This window comes from Apteryx rowi, unplaced genomic scaffold (assembly GCF_003343035.1).
Source record: "Apteryx rowi isolate R43461 unplaced genomic scaffold, aptRow1 scaffold_373, whole genome shotgun sequence".
NCBI lineage: Eukaryota > Metazoa > Chordata > Aves > Apterygiformes > Apterygidae > Apteryx > Apteryx rowi.
In genome coordinates this window covers 16,960-40,715 of record NW_020450230.1, presented here as the reverse complement: position 1 = coordinate 40,715, position 23,756 = coordinate 16,960, and the positions used below count along the sequence as shown (strand labels likewise).

The following is a 23,756-nucleotide window of genomic DNA, read 5'->3' as shown; positions in this document are numbered from 1 at the left end:
TGACCAGCTTAGATTTCCAAACCTTGGGGTATCTCAGTCTCTGCCCCATCATGATTTGGAGATAATCCTTAAATTTGTTAATGAAGTGCTCAAGATTGAAGTACTGTACAGCAATTTTGTGTACTTTTAAAAGGCTGAGTCCATGCTTAGCTCGTATCAGTTTTATTAAATATTTTACATATTATGCCTAAGAGAAGGGCATGAATAGAAAAGAGAATGATGAGCATACAGTAATGTGAAAGCCGATGCCCATGTACAATCTCCACCAGCAGCAGGTGTGATTTTAAAGTGGCAGTGGAGATTTGAAATGTTAGTCATCTCTAACAGAATGTCTTTTACCCAAAACAAGAAAGTAATGTTTTCTAAGAGAACTGTTCCCTAAGGATGTTTGCTCATAAGATTTCACAAGGTTTACAAGTCTTTTATTTCCTCTAAATTTGAATGTTTCTGTTATTTAAACTACACAAGAGCTGACTTTCTTTCCTTATGCGTAGATAGGCACAAAGCCTGAAGTTCACTGATTTAGGATTATAAAACAAAAGCCTAGGAAGCAATGGCTGATTATTCACGGTAGACATATTAAGTCAAGGAGCTTATTTTCTTTTACTGTTATCTAAGGCTGTATGCCCAGGGCTTTAAGATGTTTCCTGAATTTTTATTACATTTTACTCCCTTGTTTCATCTGAGGATTGAAAAAGCAGTCAAGGTACAATACATGCATCCTAGCGGATTTTAGAATTTCTTTTTTTTAGTGAAAGAGGAATTGCATAAAGTCACTGAGATTTCAATCTGCAGAAGTATACAGTCCTACCATGACCCAGAAATCTTGCAAGTTAATTTAGTCTTTGTAACAACTGTAAATACATGTGAATAACATTAAGGTTTATCTTTTTTTTTTCTTTCACATGGAAAAAAAGGACACATAATGTCCTTTAATAATTTCAAGATAATTTCTATGCATCTCAAAATGCTTCAGATTACAGAAATTTTCACCAGGAAACTGATTGTTCATTTGTGTGCTTTAGACTGAGTAAATATCAAGACTTAAATCTGAAATTCAGCAGTGTAGAAGAATGGATATCAATTCCCTTTTCCAGTGACTGCCCTTCATTAACAGCACAAAGTGTGCTTATTTAAATCCCTCCTTATCTTCTAATCCACAAGGAACAGCGAGTGACTGAATTCAGTAGCTATTGGAAGTACAGTAGATCAGATCTTCCTGTTTATTGATTTGTAAAGAACAGTCTTGTACTGGTTTGGCAGCTCTGAGTCAGGGAGAGGAAAGAAAGACGCTTTTCAGCTGTGAGGAGGAGAATTGCTGGGTAACATTAAAGAGACTTGTCAAGGCCAGTTTCCTTTGATACGCAGTCAGACTGGATGTGATTGGAGTCAAGGTCAGGATGCTGTGGAAATGCTACGAATATGGTGGGGAATTAAAGGACTGTTATTTTATTAAGTATTGTATATATGCGTGCTTATTAAATGCAGAAAATTGCCATTTTCATGAAAACAGTCTTTGGTGAAGCACATTTTTGAAACAGAGATTGTATCATTCAGCTGCTGCAATAAAAATAGCTGTTTAGATGGGAATCTTCTGTTCTTTTCCTTCCTTCCCCRCCATTTTTCCTCAGAATCCCAGACATATTCAGCCATCTTTCTTCTACAGTTGTCTTAGCTCTTTATGTAATGCTTTTTTAATCAGTTCTACTTATGTGTTTTACTATGTATTCTTACTCATGTTAATAAGTAGTAAAAATTACTACTTACATGCCTTCATATAATTTGCCTACATTTGAATATTGGGCAGCCTAATTGTGTAATTAGTGTCTATATGTTATGCTGCCTGTGCCTTTAGATGCCCTTACATAAAGGRTATTATTCTGACCTCACAAGACTTTATGCTGTGCTGTGTTTTAAATGAATAATAATTTAAAGAAGCTAAGCTCAAATGTAAATGTTTAACTTCACCGAGTGGGATAGGTGAGATCCACCTGACCTCTCCATTCTTGTATCATTGTTCTCAAAATAGAAAATGAAGTAATTTGACACAATAGAACTTAATGAAACCCCTTCCCTATCTTTAATTGTGCTCTTGGTGGATTGGAAGGTGTTCTAATATTTTTCTATATTCAGTATACATTTTACTCCATAGTGAGAATGTTCAGGGAAATCTGATGAGGAAATGTTTGATTTTCTTTTAAGAAAAAAAAGACATTTTTTCTGTGCATTTTGTGTCAGGACTCTAGCACTTGGCTACCATATCAGTAGATCTAGAAATGATGAATCAGGAAGAGGGAGAATTAAATATATGTATTTTTTCCATTACGGTATTAATAATTCCCTAGCAAAATACTACAGGACACTATGAAGTCCTTTTAATGACAGTGTGATTTGACTTAATAATAGTGGTAGTAGAAGCTGCTGTTCATTTCCATGAGCATCAGAGACAAAAAGAGACTTTTTTTTTTCTAGAAAGAATAAAAGTCCTCTTAGATATCGGACGTAGGTAACTAAGTGTGCGAAGAAAACACAGAAAGAAGAAGATGCCATTTATTGTCTTACTTTGCTTTGCAAATTGATTTAAAACATTTCTAAAGAGATCCATCTGGAAATAAATCAGGGTGGGCCCCAAGCATACTGTAGAGACTTCTCACTTGCTAGTTTCATGTTTTCAGCGACATTGACTTTCCAAATAATGTTGTCAGTGGTGTCCTATGTAGGTTTTTTCTTTTCTAATGAATGCAAACAAATAACCACTCCATCAACTGAGTGAGCTTTGATTCATTGTCCTTGACATTGTTTCTTCTTGCCATGCATCTCTTCCTAACTTTTTAGGAGAAACTCACCAATTCCTTCTGTCACAGAAACTTGATCAAACTACAAGAGGCTAAAGGATTCTAATTTAACCCCCATTCCTGTGACAAGCATCTTGATTTCCCCGCTCATTAAATATTCTGAGAAAAATATATAAATATTACAAACATATTTGGTTACAGTTTAGAAATTAGAACATGCAGAAAATGATTAAATCTTTTTACAAGAAACAGTCTTTGCAAGATAGTAATACTTTCAAGCAGGGAGAGATGAATGTATAATGCATCTTTTACAGCTGGGTCATATACTGTGCTGTAGTATAGCAGAGGTGCTTTTGCTACAGTGCCATTTAAGTAGGGATTTGACTGTGTCTTTTTGTGCAAGCATGTGCATTCACATGTACATCATTCACAGAATGAGGGCCAGAAAAGCCAAATGAAGTTGCATGGTAGATATCTTAAGAACCACTGCAGGAAACATTTTAGTGCATCAGGGAGGGAGATGTGTAAGTAGTGTTTAATATAAATCTAACATTTTAGTATTTTTGTATGATCTTTTCTTTAACTGTATAAAAGGATGTTCTAAGTAGCAGGTCCAAATAGAGACTGTGATAGAGAAGTGCTGTTTGCTTGTAAATCAGGTGTCTGACTTGCAGTTAGGAAACCATAGAAGTCTCTTTCTGAACTGCCTCAATGCTCATGAGGATAGAGGCACCCATGTCTTCACTTGTAATATTCCCTGTTTGCCTGAAGTTTCCTTACTAAACATGATCACCTGCTTGGTTGAGCATTTGACTGTGTCCCTTTAAAATTCTCAAATAAGGTGTTTTTTGAAGAAATCCCATGTGAAGTCCAATTGAATAGGACTTCTCCAGGCGTGCGGAGTGCAAAAAGACATTCGGCTCGCAGCTGGAGTCACCTTCACTTATATACAGCATTAGAGCCACCGCTTTTACAGAGCATGTTTTATCCTAGTGCTCAGTGAGCATTTGTGCATGAAGTAGTCCAGATGTAGTTTCCTCTACTGAAGTTGTTCAACTGAACATCATAGCTATGGGGAATACGTCTGGAGTAGGGCTAGAACATAGGGCTAGACTTTGGCTGAGCATTATGTAGTGCTCGATTTGAATTTGTCCAGCCAAGAATGTAAGATTCCTGGATCAAGAGAGAAAGACCAATTATATAGATCTTTGTTGAGAGCACTCATTATTTTCAGACACGACTTTAACAATGTGATGGAATAGCTCAATAACTCCAACACACTTTAATAGCTAGTGTTAAGTACTTTTTGAGAACATGGAAAATTCTGAGAATCAAAAACCTTAATTTTCTTTCTTGATCTAGGTCTCTTTCTAGACTGAACATAAGCACAAAATAACCCTTTAGATGAAAGAAAAATGTTCAGTAAACTAACAGACGTGCGTTTAGTAGTCGCCCCAAGTCAAATACAGAAAATCCTTATTCTGATTTCCGTAGAGCTGTTATAGCAAGTGTTTTCAAGGTTGAAACCTGAAAGGTTCCTAGAAACTGTTCTTAACAACTACATAGTTTTGTTTTTTTACCATCCTAATCTGTTCATCTGATCCCAATTTTATATTCAGTTCACATGGCTGTGTTCAAATGATGGCAAACAGAACTTTTTTTATTAAATGTTTTCAAATTCTCTTTTTTAAAGACGGAGATGTACTTTAAATACCATTATTCTGTTTGGTTTGTTAGCATAAGATATTTATGTTCTATGTCATTATCACTTAAAATCAATATAGAATTTTTTTTAGTACAACCCTCAGATTCACATRTAAGGATTACTGCACTATTATGTCTCTTTCATTTGTTATGACTGAAAGAAGTTAAATGTAAAAGAAAACAGTGTATTAAATAAATAATGGAAATGTATGTTTCTTCAAGAAAGCATTCTCAGAGAAGAAAAGCAATACTTCAAGTATCCTGATCACAGAAAATCCTGAAGTTTGTTTTTGAGTGAAAATCAGATATGGAAAGATGATTTTGGTCAGTTAAAACCAAATTCTTATGCCTTGATTCAGATAAAGCAGTAGCTGACTTTTTAGAAATACACTTACTGATTTTTTAGTAACATTACTTGTGGAGAAGTACTGTAGAGAGTTTTATCTAAAAAATACCCAAATCTGATCTGAAGTCCTATCTTGCACTTTATATACTGGTAACAATGCCTTTAAAATGATTACTTTTTACATAGTAGTCTGACTAAGCTGATACTAGTAGGGAGAGACTATTGAAGTCAGAGATCATTTTCCTTTTGCCTATTGAGAACTGCAATTTTTCTTGCAAAACTTCATTAACACTACATGTGTTCTTGCATATGCAGTAAGGAAAACAAGTGCTTCAATCAGATTGAAATTTTTGCTGTTTTCTTCACACACAGCTAAGATTTTCCACAGCAACATTCTGCCTAAGGAAAACAGTACATTTTTGTTCAGAGCATAGCATGCAAAAATACATAGGATGCTGGATGTGTTTATGTATGCAAGAACCTATTTCACTTGCCTTTGAAGAAACTAAGACAAAAATTTAAATTAATGAATTTCCTATGGCTTGTTTTTGAAAATCAAAACAATTTTATTTTGACAAGCTAGTGAGAATTTTTTCAAGAAACAAACCAGTTATGGAGATTTTGGATATAATTCTGCTTCTTCAGGTAGTCAGGGTGCAATCCACAAAGGCAAATTCAACTTTGACTTGATTAGACCAAGGACACAGTCTTCTATAATTATAATGAAACATTATTTGTTCACTTTTTCCAATTATTGTGGGATCAAATTCTGTTATTTTATCATTTACATCTTAGTATTAGTAAAATTCATAGACTAACTGTAATAATTGTACTCCAGCATCAACAGTGAGTCCATCTTTTGGCACATAAAAGGTAGTACGCAATATGCGAATACATCAATAGTTGGTACTTCCTGGTAGCTCAATGAGATAAGTTTTCAAGTTCTCAGGAGATTGTTCCTGGAGAATAGCCAGGACAGCCCAATGTTTTATTCCTCTCTATATTGACAAAATCTACCTCTAGATAAAGATATTTCCAGGCTCACATCCAAGGTTGTTCATTTTGCAAGTTTACCCTGAAGTGTTTAGGCTATTTTATTTTGCCGGATCTGCGTATAAGGCTAAAAATCTCAGTTTAATAATTTTGTGCAACTCAAAGCTCACCTGGATCTTTTTGAATGATTGACACTCTCAGTTTTACCACCCTGAAAGGTGTAGGGACTGTGAGCTGATGGTGGTCACAAATAGTAAAGTGTTCCAGTATTTATCCTGACTGCAAACTGGATTTTATCATTCTCATACGAGAAACATTGCTCCCACTGCGTATTTGTACAGCTGTCATTCTCTTTAGAGACTCTGTGTTCCAGAGAGTACTTTTCTCCTTTGTAGTTGTCCTGTTGAATACTAACTACTAATATAAAGGAGGAGCCTTATATTTCTTTAATAACCTACAATGACCTAATGACAAAATAAATACACTGTGAGGTTTCTTTAGAGGGATCCAAAGACTATATATAAATGTTACTTTTATACACACACACACACACACACACACTTTTTTTTTTTTACTGGCATGTGTGTGTATATTTAATATGTATATTTAAGATTATCTTCCTAATGTTCACTGAAAGGTGAATTTTTGGATTAAAACTAATTTCCCATTAGTTTATTAGTTTATGCTTCTATAGCTATTGATGACCGGAAGCAGCCCTGTCCTTGATGTTTAGGCACTTGCAGACTTCCTAGCTTATATCTATGCTGTCAATTAAGTGCAAACTCAAGCCCAAAGTCAGCTACCATCCACAGTGGTGCCARTCAGAGCTAAGTTATGGAGCACTACTTAACAGAACATCTGTCCAGGTAAAGGCAATTGAGTGTAGGCCTCACTGCCCTTTACCCAGCTGCCCTCTGCCCACGATTTCAGAAGTTATCCAGAGTTGCCCTCTTAGGCTTAGTTTTGTCTAGCTAAGCAATCACCAGTCGTAGGCACAAAAAGCGCAGGTCATAGGGCTCAGCCTGCATGTGCCCACCCGAAAACTGGTGGGATAAATAAATGTTGCTCTGTGAGCAATTCTGCCTTCAGGAAAACATGAGAAATAAGAACAGAGGCCACCCTGTTATGTGCTAGTAGCTGAGCTATGTGGGGAGGTGCTTGTCAACAAGGGCTGACAAAAAATCAGGAAGGCTGAGTGTGTCTGTGTATAGGAAGCCAGAGGAGGAAAGAAGGGATAGAAGCAGAGGAAGCAGCAGGAAAAGCATTTGAAATATGGCTTGAGGAAAAGGCAAGGAAGGGGGACTTTGGGGACATAGTGTTAGTTTTGAAACTGTGAGCAAAGAATCTAGGTCCTGTTGTTAAATATCAGTTGCATTTAGTGAAACAAGATTTTGTGGGCTTTGTGGGTTTTTTTTTTTTTTTTGATAAACAAATAAAATCACATCAAAGAATTGGTCAATTCTATCGTTATTTTTTCCTCCTAACTGAATGATCCCTAGTTATTACAGAATCGTTCCTTTCTACCACCAGCCAAAAACACCTGAACATTTTAGAATGTGGATTGCTTTTGACTCATGCATACTATTTATTCCTTGTAATGTATCTCACAATTAGGACAATAAAAATGTCCAAGCTGTTTCACTCTCTGCTTTGCTAGTGTTGACACAACAGTTTTTCTTACAGGCAATATTTAAATTAAGTGAAGCTGTCGCCTATCAATTATCTTATTTAAAACATTTCTGAAAGAGTCTGTCATTAGTTTTAAGCATTTTCCCTGCTTTGCCCAATCCTATATTTGGCCTAACTTAAYTGATGGTGTCCTTTTAGAATACAGGACATAAAGCTGCTGGTAAATATCATTCATATACTTTGGAAGCTTGGACATAATTATCCATAGCACCTACCTGCTCTCAGCTGTTTGCTTGGTACTAAACTGTACTGAGATTTTCAAGGTGTAAAGATAAACCTGATGTTACAGTTGGCGTCTGTGTTTTTATGCAGTATTTCAACCCAACAAAACACTAAGAATAACATGTTCTCCAAAGGACATCTTCCAGGGAAGAAAGGGTTAAGGGGATGGGATTTGACTGAAATAAAAGAACAAAGAAATGCTTGTAATAAAATAAAAGAACAATGATTACCCTCATTCCAGCATTCTTCTAAAAAATGGTTATGATGTCCACATTAAAAGAAATTACTTTTCATATGCTGATTTATAACAATTTACTCTCAAAAAGTTCTTTCATGGTAGTTCCAATAACAGTATTTAACAGAGAGGAAATTTTCTGACTTCAATATTGGCAAGCAAGAAATCATGGTCATATTCTTTTTTGGTGCAGTTCACCGATTTATTTATTGGCCTGTTCATTTTGAGCTTGTTCTAGCATCAGTTAAAGTTAGAAAAAAAAAAGAAAAAAAAAAACCCAACCTTTTTGATCTCCTTGCCTTTGGATCAGACGCATTAAAACTCAGTTAAAGCCCTGAGCTTTATAGATTGTTGCAGGAGCCTTCGTGATTTTAAACAGAATGTTCCTTAATGAAACAAGTATCTGACTTTAATTGCTACTTGTTACTTGCTTAGAATAAAGTCATTTTTTTCTCCTCTCTTCGCAGGTGGCCATTGATGAGCGCATCAGGCAACTGCATGAAGCTCACAGGGATTTTGGCCCTACTTCCCAGCACTTCCTTACCAGTGAGTAATTTCTCATTTTTCTTGCTCAGCTTGTGGACAAAGTGAATTGATATATTTTGTAGCCGTGTGCTACAAAATATGTGTGTGGGGTATGGTTGCTGTCAGTTTCTGTTTTAAACCATGTTACAATGTTTTTCTTTTCTTAAATTATTTGGAGCAGAAGATTGCTAAAGAAGTTCATACAGTCCAGGGTAGAAGGAAGGTATCTACCTGTATTAAGTCTGTTTGCCCATGCATCTGTAAATGCAAGGTTGTTCAGAAATTTTAAATTTATGTTATTTGGTACTTAGTATTTTACTAATCCTGATTATTTAGGTAATTAATTTTCTGTATATCCCATTTTGATAGATTCAGATGAGCTTTTGATATAGAGTACATAAAAATGATCATAGGAGTAGCATGTGTGTGTGTGTCATATCAGACAATTAGCTGAATTAACAAAACAAAATCTTGATGCTAAGAATTGATATTTATCTGTTAGCATAGTTTCATGACTACATTAAGGATTAAATTCATCCCACAAAAGCCCCTGTTTTGAACATGCAGTTCTTTTGCCTCAGGGGAAAAATATACACACATGCACCATGAAAAATTGAAGTACATTGCTTGCAATGCTGCTTTAATACTCTACAGAGATAAAAAATGCATGAACCTCAATATCTACTGTACTTGTGGGAATTAATAATAAATTAATAGAAGAACAGCTAGATATTCTGACCAAGTTCTTCGTGGTGACAATTCTTGTATTTATTACTGTAGAAAGGAAGCAATGCTACCTATTTATTGTTGGGCCATTTTACTGTAAGAAGGAAACCTGGCAAGGTGAAGCTCAATTAAAATATATAATGTTTGACTGTCTGTTTACTTATTTGACTTTTGCTTAATCCACTGAAGATACTTCTGAACCAGGCACCAAACAGCTCTTCATCTACTTTACTTAACTTTAGCTTAGTTATTGTCTACAAATCAATATTAGTGAAGTATGACTTTTGCTAGGCAGAGATAGATTCTCTTCATCAGAAGAGATTTTTAAAACAACATAACATATATGTTCTTAAATATGCTCTAATTCCAACAGAAGTTAATTCTGAGTAGTCCTAATGGACTTTTAGGTAGGAGGTTAGCTTAAACTATTATTGTGCTTCTATATACTATTAAATATGTATTTATTATTACTCTTTACTTTGAGTTATCTATAATGGCTAGGTCAATTTATTTCTGCAATTATTGTATTTTGATTCTCATTATTTTGTTGTATTTTATTAAGATTTGGAGTATAAAAGGTGGAGTTTAACACTATTTTTTTTCTCTAAAGGAGAAAAAAACCTGTCTGTAGTTTACTTTGAGTAAAACTCACATATTAAGAGATTTGTTCTGTACTAACTGAAACACATAAGCCATGAGAGACAAGAGGCATAAATGGAAACGAGAGGTGCAGGCTAGAGGTAAGGTGAAACCTCCTCCGCTGGCTGCCCCGTGTGGCCACACAGGCTCCATTCCCCAAAGGTTTTGGACATGGCTGGACATGGCCCAAAGCAGCCTGGGCTGCTGGGGCYGACTGCACTCCTGGCAGGAGCTGGGCTGGAGACTTCCTGAGGTCTCCTCTAACCTGAATTATCCTGTGATCCTATGTGATTTGCAAATGAGCACACTTTGTTTATTGAGGGGCTGGTGAATGTAAAACAGAGGCAAAACTCCATTCCCACACGAGTATAATGTGCATCTTGCAGAATTTKTCTCTGTCAGACTTTTCCCACAAATTTTGATTTATGCTGGTTACAACTTGATTTCAGTTGATCTTCATGTTAGGAATTTTGACAAATGTGCTTTATTTTATTAACTGGAATCCAGTTTAAATTTAAGGACTTTAATTTTCTTCAAATTGCAGGATTCGTTTTTAATGGAATAAAAAAAGATAGCAATTACTTAAAAACTCATAAAAGGAGATTATTGGAGCTGTAGCATCCATGACCCCTTACACACTTGGTTTACCTGTTCCAAATCAGAAATATTCAGCCCCAAGAAGAAATAAAGCCTGCAAGAAAAATATTGCAGGTTTTGCAGGATTTGACCACTTAGAAGAGCAGCAAAGGGATCAAAACCACAGTGGAAAAGTTGGCAGAAGGATAGCAATTAAGTAAACCTTTATACAACTCTGCATAAATTATAACTGCCAGTAACATTCCTACCCCACCTCCCCCACACCACACTTTTATCAAGGATGTTTTGAAGTACACTGAAAGACAGCTTGAAACACCTTCAAAGCTCCAAGGCAGTGGCTAAATTGAAGCTTCTTAAATGCCATGTCTTTTCTATTGTACTTCAATTAGGTAAAGTAAACAGTAAAACTGTTGAAGAGATTATATCAGCAGAAGAGAACACAGTCACAGGATAATGGTCTCCTACATGCAGAGAGGCAACCTATCCAGACATTTATCAGAAWTGGATGTTACTATTATTGTATAGCTGCATTCACAGTGGGGTAGAGAACAAACTTTTCTTCAGCTGATACTGCATTGTAATTTTGGACAGAAATTGTTTTTAATTGGTAAACCCTTTTTTTCACTGATAAATGCATCCTGCCCACAGAGTGAGAAGGGCAAAGGGAAAAAATTGGAAGAGCGGAAACCTCAATGGGGTGAATTGCAAATTCAAAACAGAGTCTGTTTGCTGTATCAACGCAATGTTGTGCATATTCTTTTATCAAGAGATGAGTCTGTGGAAAAACAAGCCTTATTTTTATAATTTCTRCTAAGTTTTAGAAATCTCTTTGAATTAACTCTTAGTTCCTGGAAATAATTCATCAGTGCAATATATGTGACTGCAAGTCAGATTTGCCAGGATGGAGCGTGAGAGAAGTATAGGTATATGACATGCATACAATATGTAAACAGGTGCCTTTTTTTTCTTATTTGATGTACAATTGACTTTAGGGAAAACTCCTCAGAGAGAAAAAAATGAAGTGTAGTGTATATAGTAAGCAAAATTATATGGTAATCTTCAAGAGAACAGAGTGACCTGGACTGTATTATCACACTGAACACACTGTTATTATTCTCTGTGCCTATGCTGAGTGCAGGCATCTTGTGTGACCTTTATGTCCTAGACCCRTTCTGCCTTATTTCTGATAAAGCAGATCAATTTTGCTCAGTTTTATGAACYGCCTCTTTTAGCCCACCAACAATTAGTGGGACACAGAGATATGTTCTTCTGGGTATTAGCCAGAGCCAGCAAAGAGTGGAAAACATTCTAGTTGCTTTTCACTACTTGAGGATTACTTTAGGAAAAGGAGCCAGGTCAAAACATGTTGGCTCTGAAAAGAGCCAGATTATTGAGAAAAACTGGACATGTGTGCAGTGTATTTGTTTGCTTGTTCTCTCTCTCTCTTACATCTACATGCAGAAGAAAAGTTAAGCAACTAAAGCACTGCAAATATCTATAGAATCTGTCCCAAACATCATTGTTCAGTCACTGAAAATTGCCAGTGCATCTTTCAGTCCCATGTTTTGTAAGCATAAAGTTCCAAAAGCTCAAGTTCCTCAGTATCATATACTATTACTACACCTGAAGTCAGTAACATGCTTTTACATGCTTTCCAAGTAGCACCTCTGCTGTGACACTAGACTGATGGAAGCATATCTATTGGAGAGGTAGTTCTTCAGCAGAGATACTGCCAGAGCCTTTGCCATGCAGCATTAGTGTTATTTCTGTGTTTGTATTTTTGGGGATGAAGAAGTCAAACACAAGGATTGCCAACAGGAACAGGGCAGGTCAAATGAAGGTGGATTAATGCCTTGTAAATGATCTTTCAGTGCAGCAATGGCAAATGGAATCCACGTTGGATCAGTCTAGCTGTGGCAACAACTCAGAAAATAAAGTGAATCATGATAATTTTGCTCTCTGGATTTATTTTATAAGTTCAGCTCACAAAGTATTTTGAGCTAAGGAGCTAAAATGCATATTAGATCAATGCAAACTGTAATAAGTAAGGAAAATTCCTTGGATATTTCATATCCTTTCTTATTTATTCTCCAGCCACAATCAATTCATCTTCTCAAATTCAGCATCAACTTTTCCCCTAATATCCATATTCGTTCCTCTAGAGGTGCTAGTGATGATCATCTCCAACTGTTTGTTTACTTACTAAAATTCAATTTTGTACTTTTAGAGGCATTCTGCCTTCTTACTTAGTTCTGCAAAAGGGTTGGTATTGTAGGCAAAGTTTTTGTAAGAAGCAGCAACTGAATTATATTTCTCTTCTACTAGGAAGAAATAAATGTAGGAGCTGCTAATCAGTGGTAATGGCTTTTATAAGATTGTTATTAATTTGTACATAGAAATTACAGGATCATCTGTCTGGTTCTACGTGGCTGGAACTGAAGCTACATAGGGCTGTTGGAAACCTGGCACAGAAGTAATGGGGGAGTGAAGTCGGGACCTCATATTTACCATGTTCTGTGCAAGCACGGAATCAAATGTTAGTCAAACGTCCCCATCTCTAAAAGACAATGATAAAGGAGCCAGTATCCACTTGGATTCCACTTGGTTATCCACCAAGGCTTTGGGCTCCCCCCAGGTATAAAGGACTCTCACTAAAACTGGMCCTTACTTATCTGCTAGCACAGGAGCTCTCCTTTCCCCAGGCCTCCCATATATCTTTGCTGAGCTCTTTCACCTCAGCCTGTGATCTTCTGATCAGTCCTTCATGCTTCCTCAAGCTTATTTCACTCTGCCAGTCTCCACAGTGTCCCATCTTTTCCTCAGTTTGTCCCTTGCCACCTTGCCAAAGACTGAGGCTCTCAGCATTAACAGAAATAGTTGTGAAGATATAGCTTGATAAATGGTATTATGTGTGCAAGACATTGTATCTTGAACATACGGAATGAGCTTGTAGTTGTTGGTGGTTTTGCTGTTTAATTAGAATGATCTAAATCAGTGTATAAAAAAGCTGCAAATTTTCTCCTTTCTATTAAAGAGAAGTTGGTAAATATTTAGCAAAGTCATCTAAAAGGTCTGTGATCCTTTCATGGATGGTGGTGCTTAATTTGGAAATGAAATACAGTAACTGAAGTGTGAAAAAGAGGACCTGCAATCCCAATTTAAGTGCAAATTTCAGCATAATGCCAAGTCCAGAGTTTTTAGTGACTCTTCTGGAATAGTGATTTTTTTTGACCTCTTTACTTTGATCTCTGATGCTGCCTATTACAAAGAATGGGATTCATTGTCTCTTGTTGGAGGACTCACCTGTATTTTTCAAAGTAAGTTTCAACTTCTTTTTGAGATACAACAATAAAAGGTAGGATTGATATCAGATCTTTAATATCATTTGCTGTGTTAACCAGCCTGCCATCCATCCTATTTTTTAATGTTTGTAGCATTGTTCACATGCATCATTTGTGATCGCTAAAAAATAGATGGTATTACAACTTTTAAAAATATAGGCAAGCCTTGTAATTTACTGTCCAGTGCCTGTAGGAGACCATCTATTAGCATGTATAGTGTGTCAGTGAGGTGACTCCATGAAATAGTGCTTAGATGTAACTGGCAGTGTCCTTCCTACAAGCTTGGCTGGGAGATCACAGGTGCCTGATGCAGCCTGTGATTCCCAGGCACAGACTGCTCAGAGAAATCAGATTTTTGTCAAGGTAAAGAACCTTGGAGAAACATGAGGAACAGAAAGAATATCTTGGTTTGCAAGTCTAAAAGGACTGCTTTACATCTAGCTAACGTTTTGTGACTCGTATTTCAGAAGCTACAAGCTTCTGCTCCCTGCAGGCTGCAAAACACTGGATACATCAATATCAGACTTCTAAATCTGTGCACCTAAATAGCCCATGCTAGGAACTATATTTTAACTGGCAATACCTAAAGATGCTTTTAAGTTTCAGGCATCTCAGCAATAACAGCGCTGTCTTCAACATGGAATGAAACAGGCATAGCAGTTTTCATTCAGAAACAAAGGATGGGAAAGCTGGAGCCAAGTTTCTGTTACAGGCTTTTGATCAAAGTGCTTGTGCATTTGCTGCATTTTATGTTGGACAATTGTTCAGTAATAATCAAAACCATGATCATAGGAGCAGATTATATAACCTATGTCTTTCCTTCTCAGGGCAAGTTGTGAACCCTAGCACCTCTGAGCTTGGTCCTGAGGAGGAGACCTAGGCTATATAACCTGCTCCTACAATCATGTTTTTTTATTTTCTGCTAGGGTTCAGAATTCATTTTTTTTCTTCTTTCTGGACCTTTGTGCTTTCCTTTCTTTAATTTTTCATTGTTTAGGCCACTCTCCTGAGAAACTGGAGAGGTGGATCTGAATTCCTTCAAGGTGGGAGAGAAGTGAAGTACTAATGTCTCCCACTTTCTGTGCGAGTCTGTCTTGGATTATCATGAAAGACACAAAGATTAGTGAAGCTCTTTCCTGCACATGCAGACATGTCTTTAAAAGGGCAAGTCCTTCTAATTAAGATATGACTCTAAAATGACAGGGCTTTAGATCTCTTAGGACACTTTACCCATCCAGCTGGTAGCTGATTTTCCAGTGCTAACAGCAACATCTTTCTCTCCCTTATTTCTCATTGCATACATTAGATTATTTTATATTGTCTTCCAGATGTCACTTTTGACCTACAGACATCAAAGACTATGTCCATTCATCCCTCTCATTGGAGATATATGATGTAATATTTTTAAATATCACATCAAATACCTTGAACTGAAAATAGTTACCAGGAAGTAATACAAAGATGGGAAGTAATACAAAGAGAACTCTCTGGAAGCAAAGAAGTGATTTTGTAGCACTTAAATTTGGTCAGGATAGCTGGAGGAGGCTGATTGCTAGAAAACTTTTCTTTTTTCTGCTTTCATATAAAGGCAAAATGGCTGCATATGCCTCTGCTCAGAACTTGAGTACTGGCCATTTCTTAGTTCCACAGGGTATATCCTACATGACCCCAAGCAGTGGAACTCAGATTTTAAGAAAATCAGAGACTTCTATGGGTGTAACAGAATGCATTAAAGCACTGTCTGGTGTTTGAAAGCAAGACTGTGCTATTGTTTATGGAAGACACTAATGTGCGGCGCTAAGTCATACAGCTTCTCACTAAAAAGGGAAGGAGGTCACCTGTGTGCTCAACCTTTAAACAGCCCAGTCCTGGAGTGAGTAACTTTCTTATTGTGAATAGCCCTATGAAGGATCCTTTACTGCTTAAGGGGCATACACTCCCAGCTGCAGCTTTCTGGAAAGCCCTGCTGAGGTTATCAGCCTAGCCTGTAGGTACTTAGTAACCATGCCGGATCTCCCCTGTAACTAATTATGCTGAGGGCTAGAAGGTGAGGCAGGACCTTCTTTCCTACTCTGTCATGGGATTGCCTAGTTTCATCACCTTTATTCTAAACTTTTGATCTTAATGCTGTAAGCCTTTCAAAAATCCAGATGGCAATACTCAGCTGTGGAGGTGGGCAACTTTCAATTTATCCACTCAGAACTGAGAACAGCTTTAGACAGCACTTCAGCTACAAACCCGCTTCTAGTAACTGGAAGATTTTATTCTGTTACAGTTCTGAACCTTTTTAAAGAGCACAAAATAAGTACTCTTAAAGAAAAAAAAGAACAGTGTTAAAGCACCAACAGCGCAAAACTTCACTTCAGAGGTCTTGCCATTATTACCGTCACAGTGAATTTGTAATTGCACTTGGCAACAATTTAAGCTGAAGACGTGTATAATGGGTAAATCGTGTTTAAAATTAAAGTGTCTTGAATCCATTTCTTCCTTGTTTAGAATATCAGCCTTCTTTAAAATTCTTACCATTGTTCTACCATGACCATAGCTACGCTTTTAGTAGCAATAGGTTTGCCTGACTACTAGAAGTTTTTAAGAGAAATACAAAACTGGCRTATTTTGAGAATCCTTTTATTCTTATTTTGGGGATAAAATTAATAAAACTTAATTTTTAGTTTGTCAGAAGTATGTCATCAGGTCATCTCATAACCAGCCCTTGTCTTGTGGACTTTATATTTTCTATTATATTTCCTTGTCAGAAAGATCACAGAGAGTCTCTCCATAAACTGATTGATATATTTGATTCACTATGAAATAGAATTTATGCAATTTTTAGTTTTATAGCTGTGTTTTCCTCCTCCCTGCACTTTTGTTCTAAGTGACTCTTTCCAATATAATACATTGGAATTCAAATTTCTGAACAAAATGATAAAGCCAGTTTTCAAAGAATGAAGGATGTTCTCCCCTTGCTTTCAGCTGCAAATACACACCTTTTCCATGAAATCAGTAGCTGGTATTTTTGAAAAATGGTTTCCAGGAAAAAATACCTTAAGATGATATTTAAAGATAATTCATTCTAAAATATCTCTATCTGTTGCTTTGTTGCTTTTCATTTGTCACCACTTTAAAAATATTATATAATACTTATTTTAAAGCAGTTTTTATTTTTTTACAGCAGCCTAATTATTTTCTTTATTTTATTTTTGAATGGTAAATAATCCTATATTCTGCAATAATTTGCAAGCAATTTTATGCTATTTTTTACTCTTAAATGAGTATAAGAGTCATAGGATGGGTTATTGCCTAGTATATATGTCCTGTCTACAGTACTATGTTGCAAAGAAAAAATCTGCCTCATATTTTTGATAATCTTTTTGAAATAATATTTGACTTGTGGTACCCATAAGAAAACACATCATTTTTTACGTTGCCAAGTTTGACTGTGAAGCATTTAACCATATGCCCATGTTGTCACCAAATGTAACTTACGTTCAGTTTAAAACATTCCTTTTGTTCTCAGATTCCAGGGTTATGGTGCAATAAGGATATTCTGTATAGAATTTATCCTGTTATGCTTGGCTCTGTAAGACATGAAGTGCTTATTTAAGATTTATTCTTCTAATTATCTAAATCTTTTTGCAGAAAATTTGTGTCCAATTTGATGAGGTGAAAGTCAGTTTTAGAGATTTTATTTTTAAGAGCTTAAGAGTACAACAGATGCTGTTAACAATATGAAGTACCTGTAACTTGAGATATGTGGATCAATATGGACTATATCATTTTGCTGTATTTCAAGCAGTATTTCTTTTTTTAAACCAATGGATGCTTATATATTTTTGCCATTTTACAGTATTGTGACATTTAAGAAAATGAGCATTAGATGGATTTTATATTTTGTGTTACAAGTGGCATTTGGAAACTTCTGAAAACACTGTTCATGATTTATAATGATTTAAGGAGTGCATTATTTAAGTTGTATCGTATAATATTGACCTTAGGTTATGGATAGGAAATACTAAGCTGACCATAAAGATTCCAGCAGAAAATGCGGAATGGAAAGGTCTACTTTATAATTCTTTTAGAGTGATCTTCATTTCTATTGTCCTTCATCACATGCTGAACCTTTTCATAACTGATAATCACATTTTCAGAGTGATTAGAAGTGTTATATTCAGTATTTGTCTGCATGTGTGTTATAATGGCAGACAGTACTGCTAGCTTGGCAGAGAAATAGTGGGTATAAGAAAAGTATAAGAGAAGTAGTGGATATAAGAGTTGCGAAGTCCAAGCTGAAAGGTAGCTGTCTGTGTCTGAAGTGCCTGGGAATTCATCCATATAGGCAGCCCTGCAAACCAAAGCTTGGAGCAGAATAGATCCCATGCCGTGCAGTTCTTATGAAAGACAGGTTTTGACTGATGTTTATGCCTTGTAACTTTTAAATTATGCAGTCATGGTTTTCTGATGTCAGTTGCTCAGCTACACAGTGCAGCATTAGACCTCAGTGCTACCCAACACAATCTGGTTGTTCTTCAGTCTCACTTAGTACAATAATAAATGCACATAATTTAGAAAACATCTCTCTATACATCTGGAAAAAATTGTGTTTTACAGATGCATACTGCCATTTGTTGTAAAGGATCTCAAAGAACTTCATAGATTATGCATATCCTTCTATTGCCACTGTCATGCAGGCATACCTATTGGAGATGGCATCCTGCCAGCATGTAACATGAACTGATTATGGAGGGGAAATATTGATTTAGTATATTCTCTCGGGAGGAGAAGCATAAGCTCTTTAAAGTCTATGGAGAGCAACAGTTTCTCATCTATAATGGTCTCATTTGAAAATACTTGGGATAGTATTCAATACATCTTTTTTGAAAGCATAAGGTACCCTATACACATGTGAACTTCTCAGTGCAGGGAGTCAAAGTCTTTCCAGACCCAAAGATTAGCTCATCATTTCATCATTGCTACCTGCTTYTATCAAAAGTCACCCATTCCAAACTTTGCTGCAGAGAAAAAATTGGTTTGAAAACAAATTGAAGATATATGAAGAAATAAACAAGTTCCTAGCTATATGTTTGCATAAAGATACAATGGTAATGCCAGGTAGAGAAATAAGAAGTCAGACAGGTAGAGTTCCTAGGCTGAATCAGCGAAATATTAGCATTATTAAAATACAAAAATTATTAAGTACCTTACTGAGTTATGGCTACAGTGGCCAACAAGAAGGTAGTATAGGTCATGAGTGTGAACATATAAATGAGCTCAGTTGCAACTCTCACAAGGATGAAACACATGTAGAATAAATGTAAAAAAATCTAAGAAAAAAGAGTTGATAGGATATACGTAACAGTATATAGAATATGGATACTATGTAGTGATACTGTATGGTTTCTATCCTAAAACCATTTCCCAATACTTTAGTTCAAGTGATAAATAAGACTCAAAAGATTTTCTTCATACTTGGAACTGAAAATGTACACTGGTGCCATTGTATGGTGACTGGAGGTGTGTTCTGGCTTTTTAAATAGGGACTACTCAGAGTAATTTTTAACTGTGGGCATAGTAAGTTAATTCTTTGAATAGTTGGAGGAGGAATAGTTTACTGTTAGTGAACATACATTTATTTGTCATTATGTCATGTAGTGCTAAAGTGAAATATTTATCAGATTATTTTTCAATATCAACACAGATAAAATTACACCATCATCCTATTTAATATTCTGTTTGGATCCCTGCATAGATTAAAATACTGCTGAAGTTCAGAGAGCCAGCATGCTACATTATGCACAACGAAAATAAATAAGGCTGTAGACTCACCATCAGGAACCATGTTCACTTAAGTTGAACAATAGGCAAAGCAAGTTTCAGATGTTAGCACACCAACAGAAAAAAATAAAACTCCCAAATTAAGTAACCATTAAAATTTATAGCAAAGCAAACAGAGTGCAGGGAAATTTAAATTCACTCTTAAAATGCCCCATATTTTGTTGTAGTATTTAATTTCAGTAGACAACATTGCAAGTGGCTGGGTGTATGATAATGGATTCTTACACTGTGCAAGCTAGAGCAATAAAGCACTTTTGAATTACACTTTACAAATAGGAAAACGTCTGCTTCTTGAGTGCTGGAGCACACAGGGATACTACAGTGTCATATAAAAAAGTCTTTGCCAGAAAAACTCCTTTGATGGACTACTCAAATGGTCTTAGCAGGAATTAAAGATATATGTCCATTACCTGCACTAGATTTGTAATGGGTAGTAAACCTCTGGTAACCAGAGATAAGAAACAGCTGTTCTCAGCTTTTGGACTTAGGCCAGAAATGAAATGATTATTCTCTTTGCATAGCTGTAAAAAGTACAGCATATTTCATCAACTCAAATTTATGCAAGGCTAGAATCATCCAGGAAAGCAAAAAGTGTATTATAGACAGTTTCACAACAATCTCTTGAAGGAACACTAAATCCAATTATGCAGAACATCACAGAACTGTGTGTTATTTCTAAAGCACTTAGTTCTCATGAAAGCAAAGTATTTCTTCCTCTTTTAATATATCAAGAACACTATCATATGTGAGACTCTGCGATAAGTTATGACTGCAGAGCTCTTACCTGTATTAATTCAGGAGCAAAGGAAAAAAGATATACCTTCTGAAAAATATGCAACAACCTATTCTGTCCTTTAGTTTTTTAATTAAAAACAAATCTTAAAGTGTAAGAACTGTAGCTTGGTGGTATTCTCTTTAGGAATATTAATGATTATTTGGGAGAGAGCTATGAAAGAAGGTCCATTTTTAGTTAATACTGAGAGAGATTTTATTTTAGAAAATTTTAACTTAGTATGGTCCTATTCAAATCAGTCCTCAGATAATACCAGTTCCTAGGAGTAAGGAACCTTATCATTGCCACTGTGTGGGTCTTTTAAAAATATCTGATGAACCACATATTAGCACACAGCTTAGTATTATTTAATAACAGCATAAAAAGAAAGTACTGAGCCACTGAGCGTAAAATGAAATTGTAACCTATATCTAACTCCTTGGCTTCAGTTTCCTGTCCCCTTTTAGACCATGGAGAATATTGGATCAGGCATCAAAATTACATCTACACCAGTTTATGTTCTCACCAGTAGACAGAATAATTAAGCATCATGGATAAGAACTTTATATGAGACATTACTTAAACTGCAGCAAAGAGGAGGACATGCTTTGTTGTTTTGTTGCAGTTAACGTCAAAACATTGCCTGATATGCTATTTTTAATACTTTTTGCATTTGTATAAATTATGTAACAGATTACATCTTTACATCTTTTGAAGCTATATGTAGTGCTCAGAAACTGAGAAGTTGTGCGTCTTACACTTACAGCTAGCGCTACCAAAAAGAACAACAACTTAATGCATGGCAACCTTAGTCTTCATAGTTGTTCAGCTATACAATGTATGAACACAGAACAAAATGGCAGTCCCTGTCCCAAGAAGAGATATTTTATCATGTATAACTTATGCGTATACTTGAATATTTGTATTTGAAAAAATACCATTCTGTGCTTTGTATATATGGGTTACGATGCAGTCTTCAACGGCATTACAGTGTGCTATTTTTCCATGGGAGCTAACATTGTTAGCTATCTAGAATGGCTCCGACTTACTCCACTGCTGCTATTTGATTTCCTTTCTCTGGGTGGGACCCTAGCCTCCTTCCAGTCTTTCTTCAGAGTCCAGGTGTATGCAAGTCTACCAAAATAAAGAGCGCTGATATAGCTATTTTTCTAAACATGTTTCATGCCTTTCCTCCAACTCTTGTTGTCTGCATTCCCAGATGGGAGCAATAGACGAACAGGAAATTTCCTTCTGCAGATTGACTTCTGTGAATCTGGTCCAAATTGTACCAGTTCTGGCACAAATTGTAAGAAATGCAGATATTGGTTACTTTTATTTGTATATATCATGATTTGTTGACTTTCTTAAAGCACCTGCAGCTTGGGAGTGGCATTTTTAAAGCCTATATTTTGTATGAGAGAGAGAAAGAAAATACTCTGCACCAGATGAGCCAAACAGCTAACTGTTCCTTGAGTCTAGGTAAAAATTATTTTCCACTGTGAACAGCAGGGGTCATTAAAAAGAAGGGTTACACTGGATGAAGCAAACAGTCATTTTTTTCCAGCTTCCTCTTCCAATATAAGAAATGACTATATTAAAGAAAGAAAATTCTTGATCCTATTGTCCTTGAAAGATAACAAACTCTAAATAAAAACTTAGTTTTCTGATTATGGCCTGGAGTATAAGATAGCTCTACCTCTGATAAATTCGCAGTATTTGAAATTGTTTTGCCTACAATGCATTTTATGTAAAATTTTGTTACAAAAGATTTTCAATACATTGTAAGTTGATGTTAACATTTAACACTGTGATAGTCAAGAGTGAGTAGTGTCATACCCTCTCTATTTTAATGTTTTTTTGTGATCACACTGATATTTTCTCCATGATTTGCTGTTACTGGAAATCAATAAAACAATTCATATTGGTGGAAATAAAAATGAAAATTTTCTCTATTTGAAACAAATAAACAAGTGAACAAACAGCTTTCTGGGCTGTCATCTCATTTTATAGCTTCACTCAAAATGTAAACAAGAGTGTAATTTCATTCTTAGAAGGATGAAAAAGGCTGATCAAACAAGGAAAGAAATTGAAGAAAACCTGGTCAAACACATTAGCGGGAGGAACCCTATAAAAGAACACACCAGAAAGATAGGTTGCTTGTTCTGCTTCTTATCTGTCCTTCAAGTTTAGTAGTCGAGGAGTTTTTTGCATTTATCTTTGCAGCTGAATGAGTTCAATTTCACTCAGCTTAGGACAGAAATTTCAGAACAGCAGGTTAATCCTTCCTGCCTTCATGGGCAACTGAGCAAACAGGCCTGTATCAGCGTGGCCAAGTGTAAAATTGTAATGCCAGAGATTAATGTTGTCTCTCGTGTTTGCTTTGAACTTGACCTCCATGTTTCTCTTCTAGGGATGCTTGTATGTATGAATGTATGTGTGCAGTTATTTATTTATTTGTTTGTTTGTTGTTAACAGCTTCTGTCCAAGGCCCCTGGGAGAGGGCGATCTCACCAAACAAAGTGCCATACTATATCAAGTGAGTATCGATAGTAATTCATTCCARTTATTTACAGTTGTAATTAAAGTGGATGGTTGGTAATTTTCTTAGATTGTCTGGACCTATTCCTATGTTGTCTAAATGGGAAGAGCAAGAGGAGTGAAATGTGCAATAAATGTCACAGAAAAAAAGCATGGCAGGTTATTTAAAAGCACAGCAGGATGCACTGATTTGCGAGAAAGTTGATTGGTTTTATGCCACTGTAGCAGTCACCTGCAAACCGAAGTAAAGCCTTGGGGTGTCTGGATTATATCTGAATCTGTTCCATTGTCCACTCAAGAGTGTGTATGGCAAGATTTGCAAAACTGAAAAAAGTTCAGAATTTTGGTAAACTGCCTGGTGCTTAAAAACAAAGACACGTTGCAGCTGTGAATGTGATGCACTGTTGTTTTCACCTCTCAATGCACATCCTTTATACAATGAGTTCCTGTAGGGAGTGTACGTAGCAAAATCTGTTGCTGAGGAACAACAAGGGACAAATTAATCCCTATAGACTGTAAGTTCCTTTGGACTTTCGTTCCCAAAGTAAACTAGTTTGTTTTAAGAGAGATGTATGCTTAACAAATGAGAGGAAATTAAAAAAAAAAAAAACAACCTTGGATGCACCTGCTTCTAGTATCCTAAGCAGACCCACCACATAGTAACAGAGAATGAAGTTTTAATACATTTTTTCCTCTTGCTGTAGATCTTTATTTGCAACATGTGCCATGAATTATTTATACATAACTTCCTGGAGAAACAGGTGATGCAATACGTGTGATAAAGACTGTAGTGCAAATAACT

At 36.0% G+C, this 23,756-nt stretch overlaps 1 protein-coding gene across 1 annotated transcript in view; it reads left to right on the top strand.

The window, feature by feature from the left end:
- LOC112969900 (dystrophin) overlaps positions 1 to 22,952 on the top strand; it is a gene marked incomplete at its 3' end in the record, with an annotated part of 817,409 nt that extends 794,457 nt beyond the window's left edge. Inside the window, exons 56-57 of the mRNA XM_026073700.1 lie at positions 8,452 to 8,530; positions 22,892 to 22,952. Coding sequence (XP_025929485.1) covers positions 8,452 to 8,530; positions 22,892 to 22,952 — 140 coding nt within the window. The remainder of the gene's footprint in view (positions 1 to 8,451; positions 8,531 to 22,891) is intronic.
- Positions 22,953 to 23,756: the final 804 nt, after the last annotated feature.